General features: G+C 36.9%; 1 protein-coding gene across 5 annotated transcripts in view; it reads left to right on the top strand.

Annotated features, from left to right (window-relative positions):
* ZNF507 (zinc finger protein 507) overlaps positions 1-17756 on the top strand; it is a 47635-nt gene that overhangs the window by 14866 nt on the left and 15013 nt on the right. For 3 of the 5 annotated variants that reach the window (XM_067720002.1, XM_067720003.1, XM_067720001.1), the window contains exon 5: positions 189-303. In XM_067720002.1, coding sequence (XP_067576103.1) covers positions 189-303 — 115 coding nt within the window. Of the gene's footprint in view, positions 1-188; positions 304-1932; positions 2031-17756 lie in introns of all 5 variants that reach the window. The other 2 variants (XR_010939201.1, XM_067720004.1) reach the window with 1 other exon arrangement.

The following is a 17756-nucleotide window of genomic DNA, read 5'->3' as shown; positions in this document are numbered from 1 at the left end:
CTGATAGTGCAGATGTAGGAGAACCTGTAAAGCTACATTCAAACTTGTTAACTTTATTAAACAGTGAGAAAGCCTTCATTGAAATGTTAGTACTGTGTGGTATACATACTCATTTACAATGGAATGTAAATGCTGTCATTTTAATCTAATCAAAGCACGTCACTAAAACTGTGAAATACTTTGTCCAGGGAATAAGTCGTCGGTCCAGAAACAGTATAGATGTGATGTATGCGATTATACAAGTACAACGTACGTTGGTGTCAGAAACCACAGACGAATCCATAATTCTGATAAGCCTTATAGGTAAGTGTGATGATCCTAGAGTTTTAATACTTGTGTTACAATACTCTATAGTAAAGAAAAAAGTAGAAGTAATTAAAAATTCATAGCAGTTGTTTAAACATAGGTTAAGCACGAAGAAACTTTCACTTCCTGGTTTCATGAGTATTGCTTACTTTGTTAAAGAATATGAATTTTAAGCTTGAGTCTTAGGATGATAGGCTTTTTTTGTTTTTTTTTTTTTGCGGTACGCGGGCCTCTCACTGTTGCGGCCTCTCGTTGCGGAGCACAGGCTCCAGATGCGCAGGCTCAGCAGCCATGGCTCACGGGCCCCGCCGCTCCACGGCCTGTGGGATCTTCCCGGACCGGGGCATGAACCCGTGTCCCTTGCATCGGCAGGCGGACTCTCAACCACTGCGCCACCAGGGAAGCCCTAGGCTTATTTTTGACTAGATTTTGTCTAGTTGCAATATAAGAAGATGTCTATATCCGTCAGTTTCATGTGGGTATAAACTCATAGCAGTTTTCACTGCTTAGAGTACATTTCAATAATTTGGCAGTTAAGTACTCAATATTCCAGCAAAAGATTCTTAAAACTTAAAAGTAATAAAATTCCCTATGAAAGATTCTGTTTTTGAAAATAAATCTATCGTGTAGAGTAAGGTCATTTAATTTAATTTTGTCACTTGATTTTTTACAAAAGCCAATTCTAATACGTATTCAGAAAATATAGGCATTCTCAGTTGATCAAGATAGGCTGATAAATAGAAATAATTACTTCTTAAATAAACTTTGCCCCTTGAGAATAAACTGCTTGTTGTTTAAGTATAGTAAAGATGCAGATATTTTGCATAGTTTGTCCAGCTGTCACAGAGCAATTTGTTCTACTTGCAGCTGTGAGGGAACATCAAGCTTCCACTCAGAGTTAAGCCAGTCACCATAACCAATAGTGAGTGCTAGGCAGTGGCATGAGCTCTTTTAACCCCTTAACAAAACTTGATTCGTGTTTTAACACTCTCCCCAGGTTTTATAGGTATGACACAGGTCACTGTGGGAAAGTTACTGTATTAATATGTAAATGAAAACCTGACAGACTATGCCTTAAAATGCCATTGTTTGATCCCATAGTGTGGCTCTCTCTATATATATATGTATACGGTTTTAAATATTTAATACACACTTAATTCGCTAACCAGCAGACTTATTTATAATCACTTTGCAGGCAGTGTATCTCTTTGCAAAAAGTTTTGTAGCTCCATGGAAGCTGTTTGATGTTGTGTCATTGTCTCTATTTTTATTTCAAATATTTTTAAAACTGGGATTGCTAAGAAAGATTTTTCCCCTATTATTAAGGCCATTAACCATTATTAACAATAGCTCAATGCCATACATTGTAGATGAAGCATGCTAGGTAGTATTTAACATGTATCATTTACACTAGGAAATATTTAGGAGAGTGTGATGGAAATGGAGGACACTAGTTCATCTGATATGAGGAGAAAGCCTTGTCTTTATATTTCAGGTGTCTGTTCTTAAATTTAATGACATACCATGTAATCCAGGCAAGAATAAGATAACATTCTTTGGGTCTAGAACTAGACTGTTCATTGAAATTCACTGAGAAATATTTATTGAGCAAATATTATGTTCCAGGGGCTGTGTTAGACTCTTAGACTGTTGTCACAATAAAAAGGTATCATCCCATCCTGATGGTGGCCCAGATTTCACAGAGGACAAAAAGGAAAAAAAAGGTATCATCCCTGCCATCTTGAAGCTTTAGGCAATGAACAAGTAAACTCTCAAATATACAATTATGATAGATTTATGAAGGAGGTTAATGATTGATTCTGGTTCTGTAGAAGAGAGTTTCACATCCACCTGAATAGATTAGTCTTAAGCTAAAAGACTCATTTTGATAGCTTTTGCTATTTTAGGGATTATGTTTTCTCATGTTCTTAAAATACTCACACTCATAGGATTGGTTGCAAGTTGTCCTAGGGACTTCCTTCCAATGGGCAACATCCTGTGAGAATCTTCTTCCTGTTACATCAGAGAAGTCTCAGTATGTTATTTTCCAGATTTGTTCACACTGTCTCACTGGGTTTGGCCTGAGTGCCTTAGAAAAAATGTTGTCATACCAACCCCTCCATGTAATTATTACCTTTCACGTAAGACTTATTTTCCAACTTTCGAATCTTGTGACTCTTCTTTTAACCTTCTTTAAATACTTTAAATACTTATCCTTCTTTGTCTTCGTGGGATTTGCCGTCTACAGAGCATTATGGATTAACATGTTCTATTCCAGTATGTTTCTGGGACTTTCTCTTCATTGTCACATACTGTTTGCCTTAAGCTTAGCTAGGAAGCACAGCCTTCTTGATATCTAATTTAATCACAGTAGTTTTTCTGGCTTATTTCATTTGTGCTTCACTCAGTTCTGCTGCCTAGTACACTTATGGTCAGAGTTGAGACTTGTTTTCTCAGGGTGCCTACCCTGTGCATTTCTCATTCCCTACTTTTTGTAAAGAAACGTGCTCACAAGTAGCAGTGATAAATTTCTTATAGAGTGAGAGTGCATCGCTACACCACATGTAGTCTTTGCATGAGGGCAGAACAGGTTGATTGTGTGTGTTTAATGTGCCTGTTATGTGCCTGTTTCTGCAGTATTGATAACTATTCTTTTCTCTTGCCTTTGCTTTTATGTTGGCATGCTGGTCCTTCACTGAGCCCATTCGTGTGATCTGGGCAGTATAGCTTCATGTATCAGAGCCCTGGCTCTGGGAGCACATAGTCCTGGGACTGAATCTGAGCTCTCTGACTTATGGCATTTGTCCCCTTGGGCAAACTATCTCACTTCTCTATGCTTGGCCTTGTCATTTCTAAAATGAGGATAATTAAGACACCTGCTTTACAGGACTGTTGTAAGGACTAAATTAAATACCATATGTAAGATCCTGGCACATCATAAGCACCCCATAAATGGTAGCTGTCTAATAGTTATTGGGCCCAGTTTTTATCCTTAGCCCTTCTCACTGATTCATTGTCTAACCATACACACAAAAAAACGTTGACCTCTCATCATTTGGGAAACAGAGTAATTCTGTTCGTGGACAGGAAGCTTATTAGTTTTTTGTTTGTTTGTTTGTTTTAACAAGAGAGATGCTGTACCCAGGCAGAAATACTGTCACAGCTGAGGTCCCCATGCTGTGTTAACTGCCTTGGAGGCGACTCTGTCTTGGGGAGCACTCGTGCTCTAGTCTCAGCCTGGACCATACACCACCTCTGCCCAACCGGGTGACCCTGGGGATGTTATTCTAAGCTAACCCTCCTTTCCCATATGAACCTGGTGAGAATATTGCTCAGCTCATAAATTTTGGGGAGGATTGAATGAGATTATATGTATTAAGCACCGATCATGTTACTTGGAGCATTGAAGGGCCTGGTTCCTTTCTTCTGCTCATCAAGTCATGAGGTCATCTCAGAAACCCTGTCCTCATTGCAGAAGGAAGAGAGCTGTTTTTCATTCCCATGTTAGGACAGGGAAAGATGAAAAAAGCATCATCCCATCCCAGTCCTACCAAATGCAGCAGACTTTGTTTTTCAGTGCTTTATTAAGGAACATTCTGAGTAAACCACATACCAGTTATTGTTATACTTGATATTTATAACACTGACCCCAAAAGTTACTAAAAGGTCCATTCAGAATTTTCAGGTATTGGATTGTCTTCAGTTTAGTTTAATATTGCAGTACTAGAGTTCCCCCTGCTTTCCTTCCCCCAATACCACCTTTGTGAATGACTGGCTAGAGATGGAGATGGGACAACAAAACGTCTTCCTCAGGTTCCCAAGTTTCCTCCTGACTATGTGGCATTGAACCCATTTTCCCTTAGAAACATAATTGTATTGGTACTTAGGTTCCAAAACTACATGGCAAGGCGGAGGGTAGGAGGGACAACATGGCAGAGGGAAGTACATGGTCTTTGGACTGAAGTACTCAGTACACTCCCTGGCACATAGTAGGTACTCAGTAAATGACTGGTAATTATGTGTATACCTCAGTTTTTTTAATCTATAAAATGGCTCTGGTTGTATAAGTTTATCATATTTTGAAAATAAATATGTAGTAATATTCTTCCTTAAGTAGAAGAGCTACCCAGATATGTATGTTGATTTTTTAATACAAATCCTATTTTAATACCCAGCCCCAAAATACCCAATATTTCCTTAAATGTTTCAAAAGTATCCTTTTAGAGTTATTTTGTTTATATTAGGAGGTCTAAACATTGCATTTGATTGATAAGTCTCTGTCTCTTTAAAATTTTGAAATACACTTTATAACTTACAGCAGTATATATCATGAAAATTGCGTAAGTTAAAAACATACAGTTTGATGCATAAATTAAAAGCATACAGCTTGATGAATGGTCACAAAGTAAACCCATCCTTGTAACTCCTCAGACCAGGAAATAAACCATTGCCAACTCCTCAGCAGCACCCTCTTCTTGGCCCTTCCACTCGCTAACTTCCCCCTATTCCCCACCAGGTGATCACCATCTTGACTTCTAACATCATAAATTAGTTTTGCCTGTTTGTGAACTTAATATAAATGAAACCATACAGTACATATTCTTTTATGTCTACCTTCTTTTTTTTTATGAATTTACTTTATTTTTGGCTACATTGGGTCTTCATTGATGCGTGCAGGCTCTCTCTAGTTGCGGTGAGCAGGGGCTACTCATTGCGGTGGCTTCTCTTTTGGCGGAGCACGGGTTCTAGGCGAGTGGGCTTCAGTAGTTGTGGCACGTGTGCTCAGTAGTTGTGGCTCGCGGGCTTCAGTAGTTGCTGCATGTGGGCTCAGTAGTTGTAGCGCATGGGCTTAGTTGCTCTGTGACATGTGGGATCTTCCCAGACCAGGGATTGAACCCGTGTCCCCCGCATTGGCAGGCGGATTCTTAACCACTGCTCTACCAAGCAAGTCCCTATTTCTAGCTTCTTTCACTCAACATCATTGTGTGTAATCAGTGTAGAATTAATGCATTCCTTTTTATTACTGTATAGTATTCCATTGTAAGATTATACCACAATTTATTTTTTTATTGTACTACTGATGGATATTTGGATTATTGCCAGATGTTCCCCCATTGTGAGTAATACCATTTTGAATACTCCTTTACATATGTTTTGGTGCATATATGAAATGGTTCCTTTTCCATTGGTTTATACCTAGGAGTGTAATATGTGGGTAGTGAGGGTGTGCTATGTTCAGGTTTGGTGGATATTGTCAACAGTTATCCAAAATGGTTATACCAGTTTACAGTGGTTGTACCAGTTCATACCCTCATCAACACTTTGTATTATCAGTCTTGAATTTTGATCATTCTGGTAGGTGTGTATGTTGTTGTGGTTCTCATTTGCATTTCCTGATGATGTATGACGTTGAGCATCTTTTCATTTGTTAATTGCACATTTCTTTATTGGGTGGTCTGCCTTTTACTGACTGATTTGCAGCAGTTCTTTATGTGTTCTGAATACAAGTTTTTTTGTCTATTATGTATATGGCACATATCTTCTAAACTGTGGCTTGCCTTTCTACTCTGAGTGGTGTCTTTTGAAGAACACAGATTTCTAGTTTTAATGTAATCGAATTTATTAATCTTTTTCTTTGTAGTTAGGGCTTCCATGTCTTTATACTCTGAAGTTGATGCTGATTTTTCTGAATAGCCTTGTGAGTAAGGTAGACGATGAAGGGAGGGGTAAAAATGTGTGCTTATAAAATAATGACCCTGATTTTCAGGGATTCACATCAACTGGGTCAAAAAACCTGTGTGCTTATGTGTTAATGACCCTGATTTTCTAATATGACACAAAAAGTAAAAGAAAAAATCTTAAAAAAAAATCCAGGGACTTCCCTGGTGGTCCAGTGGTTAAGACTCTGCCTTCCAGTGCAGGGGTTGTGGGTTCGAGCCCTGGTCGGGGAACTAAGATCCCACGTGCCTCGCAGCCAAAAAACCAAAGCATAAAACAGAAGCAATATTGTAACAGATTCAGTAAAGACTTTAAAAAATGGTCCACATCAAAAGAAAAAAAAAATCCAGAAAGGTTTTAAGCAATGGAAATGACATTTGGAATGACAGGGTTGCCTCCTGTGTGTGGTCAGTCATTGTAAAAAGTCTGGTCTTTATGTAAATATAAACATATTACAAACAGTAATAATAATAGCTAACTTTTTTTTAGAACATTTTTCATGGACCAGGCAATGTGCTAAGTACTCAATATGTGTCAGCTCACTTAATCCTCATGACAGCCCAGTACTTAGGAATATTACTACCCCAGTGTTGTAGATATGGAAACAGAGCCTGGAAGGACTGAACAATTTTCCATGGTCTCAGAAGTGGCAGAGCCAGGGCTTGAACCCTTGCTCCTGTCAGCTATGCCGTTCTGCGTGTACCTGCTTGGCCAGAGAGAACTCTTCGTGAGCCGTACTGCTGCTGCATACCAAACCACCTCCAACTTAGTGGTGTGGAACAACAGCTCTTTTATTTTGCTCAGGGATTCTGTGGGTCAGGAATTCAGAAAGGGCACTATAGGGGTGGCTTGTGTCTGCTCTGTGAGGTCTGGGGCTCGGGAGGGAAGGCTTGAAGGCTGGAGGTGACTGAGACGGCTGAGGTTGCAGGCATCTGAAGGCTCCCTCACCAGTCTGGGGGTTGATGCTGGCTGTCAGCTGGGGCCTCAGCTGGAACACGTACATGATTTCTCCACGTGGACTTTCCAGATGTGCTAGTTCCAAAAGTGAATGCTTAGGTAAGAAGTAGACAAAAGCTGTATTACCTTTTATGAACTACCCTTGGAAGCCACATACCATCACTTCCACCATACTTGCAGACTTCTTAAATCTCTTTTAATCTGAAGGCATGTTGAATCGTTAGTCAATTGTGTTGGCTTGGGGAAAATCTCAAGTCTTTGAAAAACTTCAGTTTGTTTTAAGGAAAACAGTTTAGCTGATAGTTTAATTTGGAGGGAAAATATATGTTTTGTTTGGAAGGAATGAACTAAAGGAGTTTGTTTTTCTCAGTGGCATAAAGAATTCTTGGGTTCATCACAAAATTTGAAATGGCTACTTCTCTGGGCCTTAGTTATTTATTCCTTTAAAAGCATAGAAAACTAATTGAATGTGGTAAGACAAACCCTATTGCAAAATTTCTCCTGCAGTCTTTTCATGTATGTTCAAGTCACACCTCGAATATTGCAGGACATCCGCATTCTGCTTTCCTCTGCCTAACCTCTCAAGACAGTTCCTAATTGAATCAGACCTGGAGTAATGTCCAAGTAAGGCCCCAGGCAAAGGAAATAGGGTAGTTTAACCACATCCTTATCTCTGTGGGGTTCTGGGACTAAAGTAACTGACCCTTTATCGATGGGAGAAAGCCTGTAGAAAAATTCAGTCCGTTTTTTAGCCAGATTGAGAAACCTTGGGTTTTCCAATGTCAGATGTTTTCCACACCACCAAGCAACTCAATTCTCAGCAGATATTAGCTGAGTGTTCTGCAAATTTAATTCAATTCTGACACTTTTCTACCTGGAGATAGTATCAGATCCCACCAGTTAAGGGCCCAGTCCCACAAGACTGCCGTTACTTCAGATGCCAATCACAAGTCTATGTTGTTACCTGTGCTTCTGACTGGCTGACTGTAAATCAGGTTTTAAATCAACTGTAAATGAGGTTCTCGTGACTCCCTCCTCAGGTTTGATTAATTTGCTGGAGAGGATATTATAAAGGATACAGATGTACAGCTGGATGAAGACATACAGAGGGCAAACTCTGTGGAGAGGTGGAACTTCCATGCCCTCTCTGGACATGCCACTCTGCCAGCCCTTCCATGTGTTCACCAACCCGGAAGCTCTCTGAACCATCCTTTAGGTTTTTATGGAGACTTCATTACATAAGCACCATTGATTAAATCATTGGCCTTGATGGCTGAACTTAATCTCCAGTCTCTCCTCTGGACTGAAAGTTCCTACCCTCTAATCACATGGTTGGTTCCTCTGGCAGTCAGCCCCAATCCTTAGTTTACCTAGGAGCTTTCCAAAAGTCACCTCATTAACATAACGAAAGACTTCACTGCTCTCATTACTTAGGTGATTCCAAGGGTTATAGGAGCCCTGTGCCAAGAACTGGGACTAAGACTAAATACATATTATTATAAATCACAATATCACAGGTTTCTACATTGACTTTCTGTTCTTTTTCTGACTCAACAAAACACGTGGTCATGGAAATTACACCTTCATAAAAGAATATAGATAATAAAAAAGTAAACTATAATTTCAGAAAATGAGTGCAGCGAAGTGAATAGAACAAGATAGTAGTATAATAGTGGTTCTAATTTTTTTTTAACGAAGAGAATTTGGTTTGCTCCATGGAATTGTATAGGAAAAGTGGAGAAGGAATGAAAATGTGAAAATAATATTTTAGCCAACGGAAATATATTCTAAGGGAGAAAAAATATATTTTAAGCCACCTTTACATAACTTCGAAGTTGAGGTTCTCTTATAGTATCCCTTCTCTAATCAGTTAAAAATCATTTTAGTAAATGCTTACCCTTATCAGATTGTTCCTACTTTTTTTTTTCATACTTAGATCTTTTAATATTCACCATTATAAGTGTCCCTTCAGAATAACCTTTGTACCAGGCTAAGGTAGGTACTCATAGAATTAGGACTTAGTTGTTCAGCACACTGCTCTTGCTTTATCTCTCCTTTCCTCTCCTTAAAAAAAAAATTTTAAGGACTTCATATTAAGGGATATTGATTAACAGCAAATTTTACAGAAATAAGTCTTTGTCCAACAAAATGAGAGAGAGAAACTTGGAAAGTAAAAAGCTTCATCTATATGCATTGTTTACTTAGGAAAGCTAATGAAAGTGGTAGATTCTAGGTTAGCTCATAGATTACATTGAATTGTTAGAAAAGAGCATTTCTGACCATGCATAATATTTCACTGTAAATTTTAGCTTTTCTCAAACTTTAAGGTGTACTTGTCCTCCACACACTATTCTAAAAATAATTTGAGTGTTTACTTCTGGAATATGTGATTCACTACTTCTATAAATATCCATTATTTATTTATTTTAATTTTTATTTTTGGCCATGCCACACAGCTTGTGGGATCTTAGTTCCCCAACCAGGATTGAACCCGTGCCCCCTGCAGTGGAAAGCGCAGAGTCCTAACCACTGGACCACCAGGGAATTCCCTCCATTATTAATTTAAATGTGCTTATTTCATCATACCTGGTGTCTCCCTAATGTAGTAAATGCTGACAGGTCAAAAGCCTTAAAAATGGCAATGTCCCACAGTTCAGGAACCTTCTTACCTCTCGGAAAGTAAGAGGGGCAATCAATATGGGGCACACAGGGAGTTTCAAAGGTATACTGGTAATATTCTATATCTTAACTATGAATGTTCATTTTTTCTTTATTATTCTTAAAGATTATGGGGGTTGGGGGGGATGGACTTTATCCTACAGAATAATCAGCAATAGATATAGAACATAATTGTTACAAGATTGTTTATAATGTTTAAAAGATCAAAAACATTCTCTGTACTAATAGTAGAACGATTAAGTGATGACACTTTCATAGAGTGGAACATTAAACCCCATTGAAAATTTATAACTTTTAACTTGAGAAAGTACTATGGAACATTGTCAAAAATAGGATTAAAAATCTGTAGTATTTTCCACTTTTGCTTCAGATCTATGTATGTACCTTAAAAAGACTGGGAAATTATGCAAGTGATTCTTTAGAATCTGTACTTAACTTGCCTGTATATTTTTTGTATAAGGGATATAGATTATATAATCAGGGAAATGTTTAAATAAAGACCGCATTTGCTGACCAGGTGAGTTAGGACAGAAATTGGCTTAGCAATTTTATCTAAACATCCAAAAGCAGGGGCTCCCGTTTTAGACAATATACCAAAGTAGATAAAGTGAACAGCTCTCCCAATGACAATAACTAAAATGCTAGGTAAATATTTAAAACAGTGTTTATATGTATAGTTCATCTATCAGGGAAACTGAGAAACTGCAGAGGTAAAAATCAAAGTAAAGCAGGTAGCCTGTGAGGTAAATGAGCTATACCTATTAACATGAATGAATCTCAGAAACATTGAGCCAAGACAAAGAAGTCACACAAGAATACATAAAGTGTGATTCTATTTATGTGCTCAAAAATATGTGAATAAACAATATGTTAGGGATACATATAGGTAAAACTAAGAAAAAGTAAACAAATCATATAATACAAAATTCAGAGAAGTGATGCCTCTTTTGAGGAGGAACAGGTATGAGATGTTGAAGGAACCCACAAAGAGCTCTTCAGAGGTAATGTTCTCCCTTAAGCAAGTATTATGAACCCAGTGTTTATCATTTTTTTAAATTGCATATACACCTTATACCACTCTTACATGTTTCACCAAAAATCATTTTTTCAGTCATAAATGTAAAGTATTACAAATTCTGTGGGACAAATGCTGATAAGGAAATGAAGTTAAGTACGTGGATTTTGTGGGTAGTTCAGTTTCTTGTTTGAGGTTTTGATTGGGTAATACATATGTGCACAGATGAACTTTAGAATCAGCTTGTCATAGTTTCCTCTTAAAATAATTCTGTTGCTGTTTGTATTGGGATCATGTTAAGCTTCTAGATTAATTTAGAAAGAATTAACAACTTTATACAAACAAGGTATGGGCTTTTCCATTTTTTCAGGTCATCTATTCTGTCCCTTTAAAGTTTTTTCCATGTATATTATTGTGTACATTTCCTGTTTTGCCTGTGTGTATATCCACACACACATATATGTGTGTATTAAGTACACAGATAGTCCTCGGTTTGTGCAATAGCATGGGACTTTAAAAATGACCGTGCAAGCTGGAACCATGCAAAGCCATCTTAATTAATGGTGAAAATTACAATTGTTCGATTACCTTTAAACATTTTTCTTAAAACATTAAAAACTCTTTTCTGTCAGTTATATAGGGAAATTAAAAATACTAAAAGTAATATTAACCTAGTACACTGTAACTTAAAACTTAGAAACATTGAGAATTAAAGTGTTTTATTTCTTGTAAGAAACTTCTCAAGAGTAGTTTGCGCGGTGCTTGCCTTCTCATTGTAGGCCTTACAGCATGGGGTGAGCAGCTTTTCTGTGCATTGGCCAGTTGTCATACTCCTTTCTAAGTATGGATCAACTTTCAAAGACATTTTATCCTTTGCTCTTTAAATATCATGAAACATCTCCGAGAGTTTCTGTAATATGAAATTTTTCACTGGCATAACCTCCCTGGGGAATAACTTTCCTTATTTATGTCGTTAAGTTCATCTTCATGGAGATCCTCTGGCTGCATATCCCGAGTTTCTTCAGTGGTGGCAGTGTCAGCATTCCTGTGGTCAGCTATTTGTTCTCTAACTCCATTTACATTTGAGTCTAATTTTACTTCCAGTGTTACCACTTTTCTGTTTCTTGCTCTATGTACTTCCATTTTGTTGGCCAGTTCTCTCTTTTGGATTATCCATTTTTGTAAAATGTTACATGGGTTTATCACTGGGATACAAGGAGGCAACGTAACTACATACTTTGCTGTCTGTGAGTGAATTAATAGAAGTGAGTGACTAATCACTGACAGACTTTGAAAGAAACGACATAATTAGTCACTGATCATAAAGCACCTTTGTTTTCATAGTGGACCAAAGAGTTCCAGTGAAGTTTGTACTCTACAGTTACTCACAGTTAATGTACTATGAAATTTGAACAGTGTTGTTAGGAGACTCATTTAACTAAGCCATAGTAACCAAAATCCATGCATATCAGAACCATACACAGCAAGGACTGCCTACATACACACAAGCACACACATACACACATACTTATTGCTAGGCTTATTCCTATGTATTTTTTTTTTTTTCCATTGCTCTTATAACTTGGATCTTTTTCTTCCTTTCCTAGCTTTCAGTATTGTTACTTGGGAAAGCTGTTGATCTATACAGGATGTTAGCTTTACATGCTTATTGAATTATCTTATTACTTGTAAAAGTTTTTAATTCCTGTTGGATTGCCAGGTATATAATTGTATTATCTGCAAATAATTTTCTCAACCTTTCCTTTATGATATTTGTCCCTCTTCTTTTATTACCTAATTGTACTGACTAGTAGCTCCACAACACTTAAGTAATAGTGGGGATAGTGACCATCCTTATTTTGTTCTTGGGCTTAATGGGAATGATTCTGGTGTTTCCTCATTAAACTTTATACTAGTTTTGGGGTTGAAAGAGATATATTTTTGAAGATAGATAGATAATTTGTAGAATTATTCACCTACTGTATTTTGGTGAGAAATTTTATTGAGTGTTAACTGGGTTTAACTGTTGTCAGCCTGATCCAAGTACCTCCTAAAATGTGGTAGGGAACACAGCTGTACCCATGAAGTATATTTGCAAAAAAAAAATAGAAGTGAAAAAAACTAACCCTGAATCTAATGAAACCTCTACATCAGTAGTTCTCACCAGGTGAGACATTTGGCAGTGTCTGGAGACATTATTGGTTGTCGCAACAGGGAGAGAAGGTGCTAGTAGCCAGTGATGCTGCTAAAAACATCCTACAATGCCCAGAGCAGCCCCCACAATAAAGAATTATCTAGCCCAATGTCAAGTGCTAAGGTTTAGAACCCTTTTCTAGATCTCACTACCAGTTTACAAAAACTGGGGGGAATACAGGAACATAACACTAACAGAAAGTAATTAGTGCAGTTCATAATATGAGAAATTCTAGAAGGCAGATGACCTGGTTTCTTCAACATATGAATGGCATGAGGGGGATGGGGGAAAGGAAGAAGAATTATTACAGATTAAAAGAGACTTAAGATATATGCCAACCAAATGCAATATAGTACTACACCATTTTATATGAGGGACTTGAGCATCTCAGATTTCGGTATCTGTGGGAGGTCTTGGAACCAGTTCCCTGCAGATACCCAGGGACAGCTGTGTAGATCTTGTTTGGATCCTCATTCAAGTAACACATTTCTGCAAAAATCAGGGAAATTTAAGTTGGGGGAATACATGAAACAAGACTGGCAGAATGTCGATAATTATTGGAGCAGGGTGGTGGAGATTCATTATTCTTTCCTACTTTAGTTTTTTGCTTAAAGATTTCCATAATAAAACGTTTTGTTAAGATGGATACTGAATTTCTTTAGATTAGCTTTCAGTGACAACAGTGAAAATATGACTTTTCTCTTCTGATCCTTTCAAATAGTGAATTATAATAATACTTTTCCTAATATTAAATTCTCTGTATTCCTAAAATAAGTGTCCCTTCTTCATGGTATTATTATTGTCTTAATGTACTGGAAGATTCTGTTTGCCAGCATTTTGTATCTGCACTGGTAGTCATAAGTGAGATTGACGTGTAGTTTTCTTTTTTCTGTTGCCCTTGCCAAATTTTAGTATCAGTGTTATTCTAACTTCATAAAAAGACTTTGAAAGCCTTTTTTAACTCTGGAACTTTTAAAGGTTCAAGCTAATTTAAATACAAAGAAGCTGGCTACTCTATTGACTTCAGCCACTGGAATGGTAGGCCTTTAGAAAAAAAAAATTGGTTATCTCATTTCTTTTTCTTCTTTCTCTGTTTCCTAAAAAAATGAACATATACTGGTGCAAACATCACAGCTTATGGGCTGTGTTCTCAATGACTTTTTTTTTTTTTGGCCACACCACGTGGCATGCAGGATCTTAGTTCCCTGACCAGGGATCAAACCCTGCAGTGGAAGCATGGAGTCTTAACCACTGGACCGCCAGGGAAGTCCCAACTGTCAACTCTTTTTAATAGGCTATTTTTTAGAGGCAATTTAGGTTCATTGCAGTATTGAGCAGAAGTACAAAGATTTCCTATATACTCTCTGCCCCACATCCATAACCTCCCCCATTATCAGCATTCCCCACCAGAGTAGGCCATTTGTTAGAATTGATGAGCCAATATTGACACATCATTATCATCCTAAGTCTGTAGTTTATATTAGGGTTCACTCTTGGTGCTGTACACTATATGCATTTGAACAAATTTATAATGACCTGTATCCACCATTACAGTATTATAGTATCATACAGAGTAGTTTCACTGCCCTAAAAATCCCCTGAATCCCACCTATTCATTCCCCCTCAGTGGCCCAAACCCTGGTGACCACTGATCTTTTACTGATCCCATGGATGTGTAGAGTCACACCTTCAACTTTGTCCTTCTCCTTCAATATTGTGTTGGCTATTCTGAATCTTTTGCCTATCCATATAAACTTTAGAATCGGTTTGTCAGTATCCACAAAATAACTTGCTGGGATTTTTATTGGAATCGTATTGAATCTATAGATCAAGTTGGGAAGAACTGACATCTTGACAATATTAAGTCTTCCTATCCATGAATATAGAATCTCTCCACATTTATAGTTCTTTGATTTATCAGGGTTTTGTAGTTTTCCTCATATAGACGTTGTACATATTTTATTAGTTTTATACCCAAGTACTTCGTTTTCAGGACTGCTAATGTAAATGGTATTATGTTTTAATTTCAAATACCACTTGTTCATGGCTGGAATATAGGAAAGCAATTGACTTCTGTATATTAAGCTTGTGTCCTGCAACCTTGCTGTAATCGCTTATTAGTTCCAGGAGTGTTTTGGTGTATTCTTTCAGATTTTCTGCATAGACAGTCATATCATCTGTGAACAAAAAAGTGTATATATATTTAGCTAAGACTTCAGTTATGATGTTGAAAAGGAATGGTGAGGGAGGACATCTGTGCTTCGTTCCTGAACTTACCAGGAAAGCTTCTAGTTTCTTATCAAGTATGATGTTACCTATAGATTTACTGCAGATATTCTTTGTCCATTTGAGGAAATTCCCCTCTGTTCCTACTTTGCTGAGAGTTTCTATCATGAACGAGTGTTGGATTTTGTCAGATGCTTTTTCTGCTTCTGTTGATGTGTTTAGTATGTTTTTTCTTTACCTGTTAATGTGATGATTTATGTTGATTGATTTTCAAATGTTGAACCAGCATACCTGGGATAAATTACACTTGGTTATGGTATATAATTCTTTTTATGAATTGTTGGATTCAATTTACTGATATTTTGTTAAGGATTTTGCATCTATGCTCATGAAAGCTATTGGGCTATAGGTTTTTCTTTTTTTTCTTGTAATGTCTGTGTGTAGTTTTGGTATTAGAGTAATCCTGGCCTCATAGAATGAGTTAGGAAGTATTCCCTCTGCTCCTATATTCTGAAAGAAATTGTAGAGAATTGGTATAATTTATTCCTAAATGTCTGGTAGATTTCACCAGGGAACCCATCTGGATCTGGAACTTCCTGTTTTGGACCTGATTCAATTTCTTTAATAGATACAGCCCTCTTCAGATTGTCTGTTTTTTCTTGTGTGAGTTTTGGCAGATTGTGTCTTTCAAGGAATTGGTCCATTTCATGTAGGTTATCAAATTTGTGGGCGCAGACTTGTTCATATTATTCCTTGATTATCCTTTTAGTGTCTGTGGGGTTTATAGTGATGTCCCCACTTTCATTTCTGGTACTAGTAATTTTTGTCCCTCTTTTTTCTTAAGTATCCTGTTTACTTTCTGGCTTATTGATTTTATTGTTCTTTTCAAAGAACCAGATTTTGATTTTGTTGATATTCTCTATTGATTTCCTGATTTCAATTTCATTGATTTCTGCTCTAATTTTTATTATTTCTTTTCTTCTACTGACTTAGGATTTAATTTGCTCTTTTTTTCTAGTTTACCAAAGTGGAGACTTAGATGATTGATTTTAGATCTTCTTTTCTAATACATGCATTTAATGCTATAAATTTCTCTCCAAGAAGAGAGAAAAGTACTGCTTTTACTGCATCCCACACATTTGGATAAGTTGTATTTTCATTAGTTTAAAATATTGTAAATTTTTTTGTGTGATTTCTTCCTTGACCCATGTGTTATGTATAAGTGTGTTGTTTAATCTCCAAATATTTTGAGATTCTCCAATTATCCTTCCGTTATGGATTTCTAGTTTCATTTTGGTCTGAGAGCAAACACTACATGATTTCTATTCTTTTAAATCTGTTAAGGTGTGTTTTTTGGCCCAGAATGAGGTCTATCTTGGTGAATATTTCATGTGTGTTTGAGAAGAATGTGTATTTTGCTGTTGTTGAATGAAGTAGTCTGTAGATGTCTGTTACATCCAACTGATTGATGGGGGTGAGTTCAGCTATGTCCTTACTGATTTTTCTGCCTGCTGGATCTGTCCATTCCTGATAGAGGGGTGTTTACTACTCCAAATACAATAGTAGTTCATTTATTTCTCCTTGCAGTTTTGTCAGTTTTTTGCCTTACATATTTTTACACTCTGTTGTTAGACACATTCATGCTAAGGATCATTATGCCTTCTTGGAGAAATGACCCCTTTGTCATTATGTAATGCACCTTTTTTCCCCTGATAACTTCCCTTACTCTCAAGTCTGCTCTGTCTGAAATGAATATAGCTATTCCTGCTTTCTTTTGAAGAGTGTTAATTTGGTATATCTATGTCAGTCCATTTACTTTTCATTGATAACGTGTCTTTATAAAGTGGGTTTCTTATAGACAACATATAGTTGTGTCTTGTTCTTTATTCACTCTGACAATCTCCATCTTTTAATTGGTGTATTAAGACCATTGACGTTTAAAATGATGATTGATAGTTGAATTTATAGCTACCATATTTATTACTGTTTTCTATTTGTTTTCTGTTGTTCTTTGTTCTATTTTTTTTTTTTTACTCTTTTTCTGCCTTTTGTGGTTTTCACTGAGCATGTTATATGATTCCATTCTCTCCTTTCTTAGCATATCAGGTATACTTCATTTTTTACTTTTTATTAATGGTTTCCCTAGCATTTGGCACATACATTTAAAGCTAATCAAAATCCACCTTCAAGTAACAATATACTGGCTTCATGGGTAGTCCAGGTACATTATAATAAAATAACCTAATTCTTCTCTTCCATCCCTTGCATCACTTCTTTCATTCATTTCACTTATACATAAGCGTGTGTGTGTGTGCGTGCGCACATACATAATCATACATAAGCATACATAATCGGATACATTGTTGCCATTATTATTTTGAACAAACTGTTATCTCTCAGATCAATTAAAAATAAGGACTTCCCTGGTGGTCCGGTGGTTAAGACTTCACCTTCCAATGCAAGGGGTGCGGGTTCAATCCCTGGTTGGGGAGCTAAGATCCCACATGCCTCCTGGCTAAAAAACCAAGACATAAAACAGAAGCAATATTGTAACAAATTCAATAAAGACTTTAAAAATGGCCCACATTTTAAAAAAAAATCTGAAAGAAATGCGAGAGGGGAGCTTCAAGATGACAGAAGAGTAAGATGGGAGATCACCTT

The sequence above is a fragment of the Pseudorca crassidens genome, chromosome 20 (genome assembly GCF_039906515.1).
Source record: "Pseudorca crassidens isolate mPseCra1 chromosome 20, mPseCra1.hap1, whole genome shotgun sequence".
Lineage (NCBI taxonomy): Eukaryota > Metazoa > Chordata > Mammalia > Artiodactyla > Delphinidae > Pseudorca > Pseudorca crassidens.
This window is presented reverse-complemented; position numbering and strand designations above follow the sequence as displayed.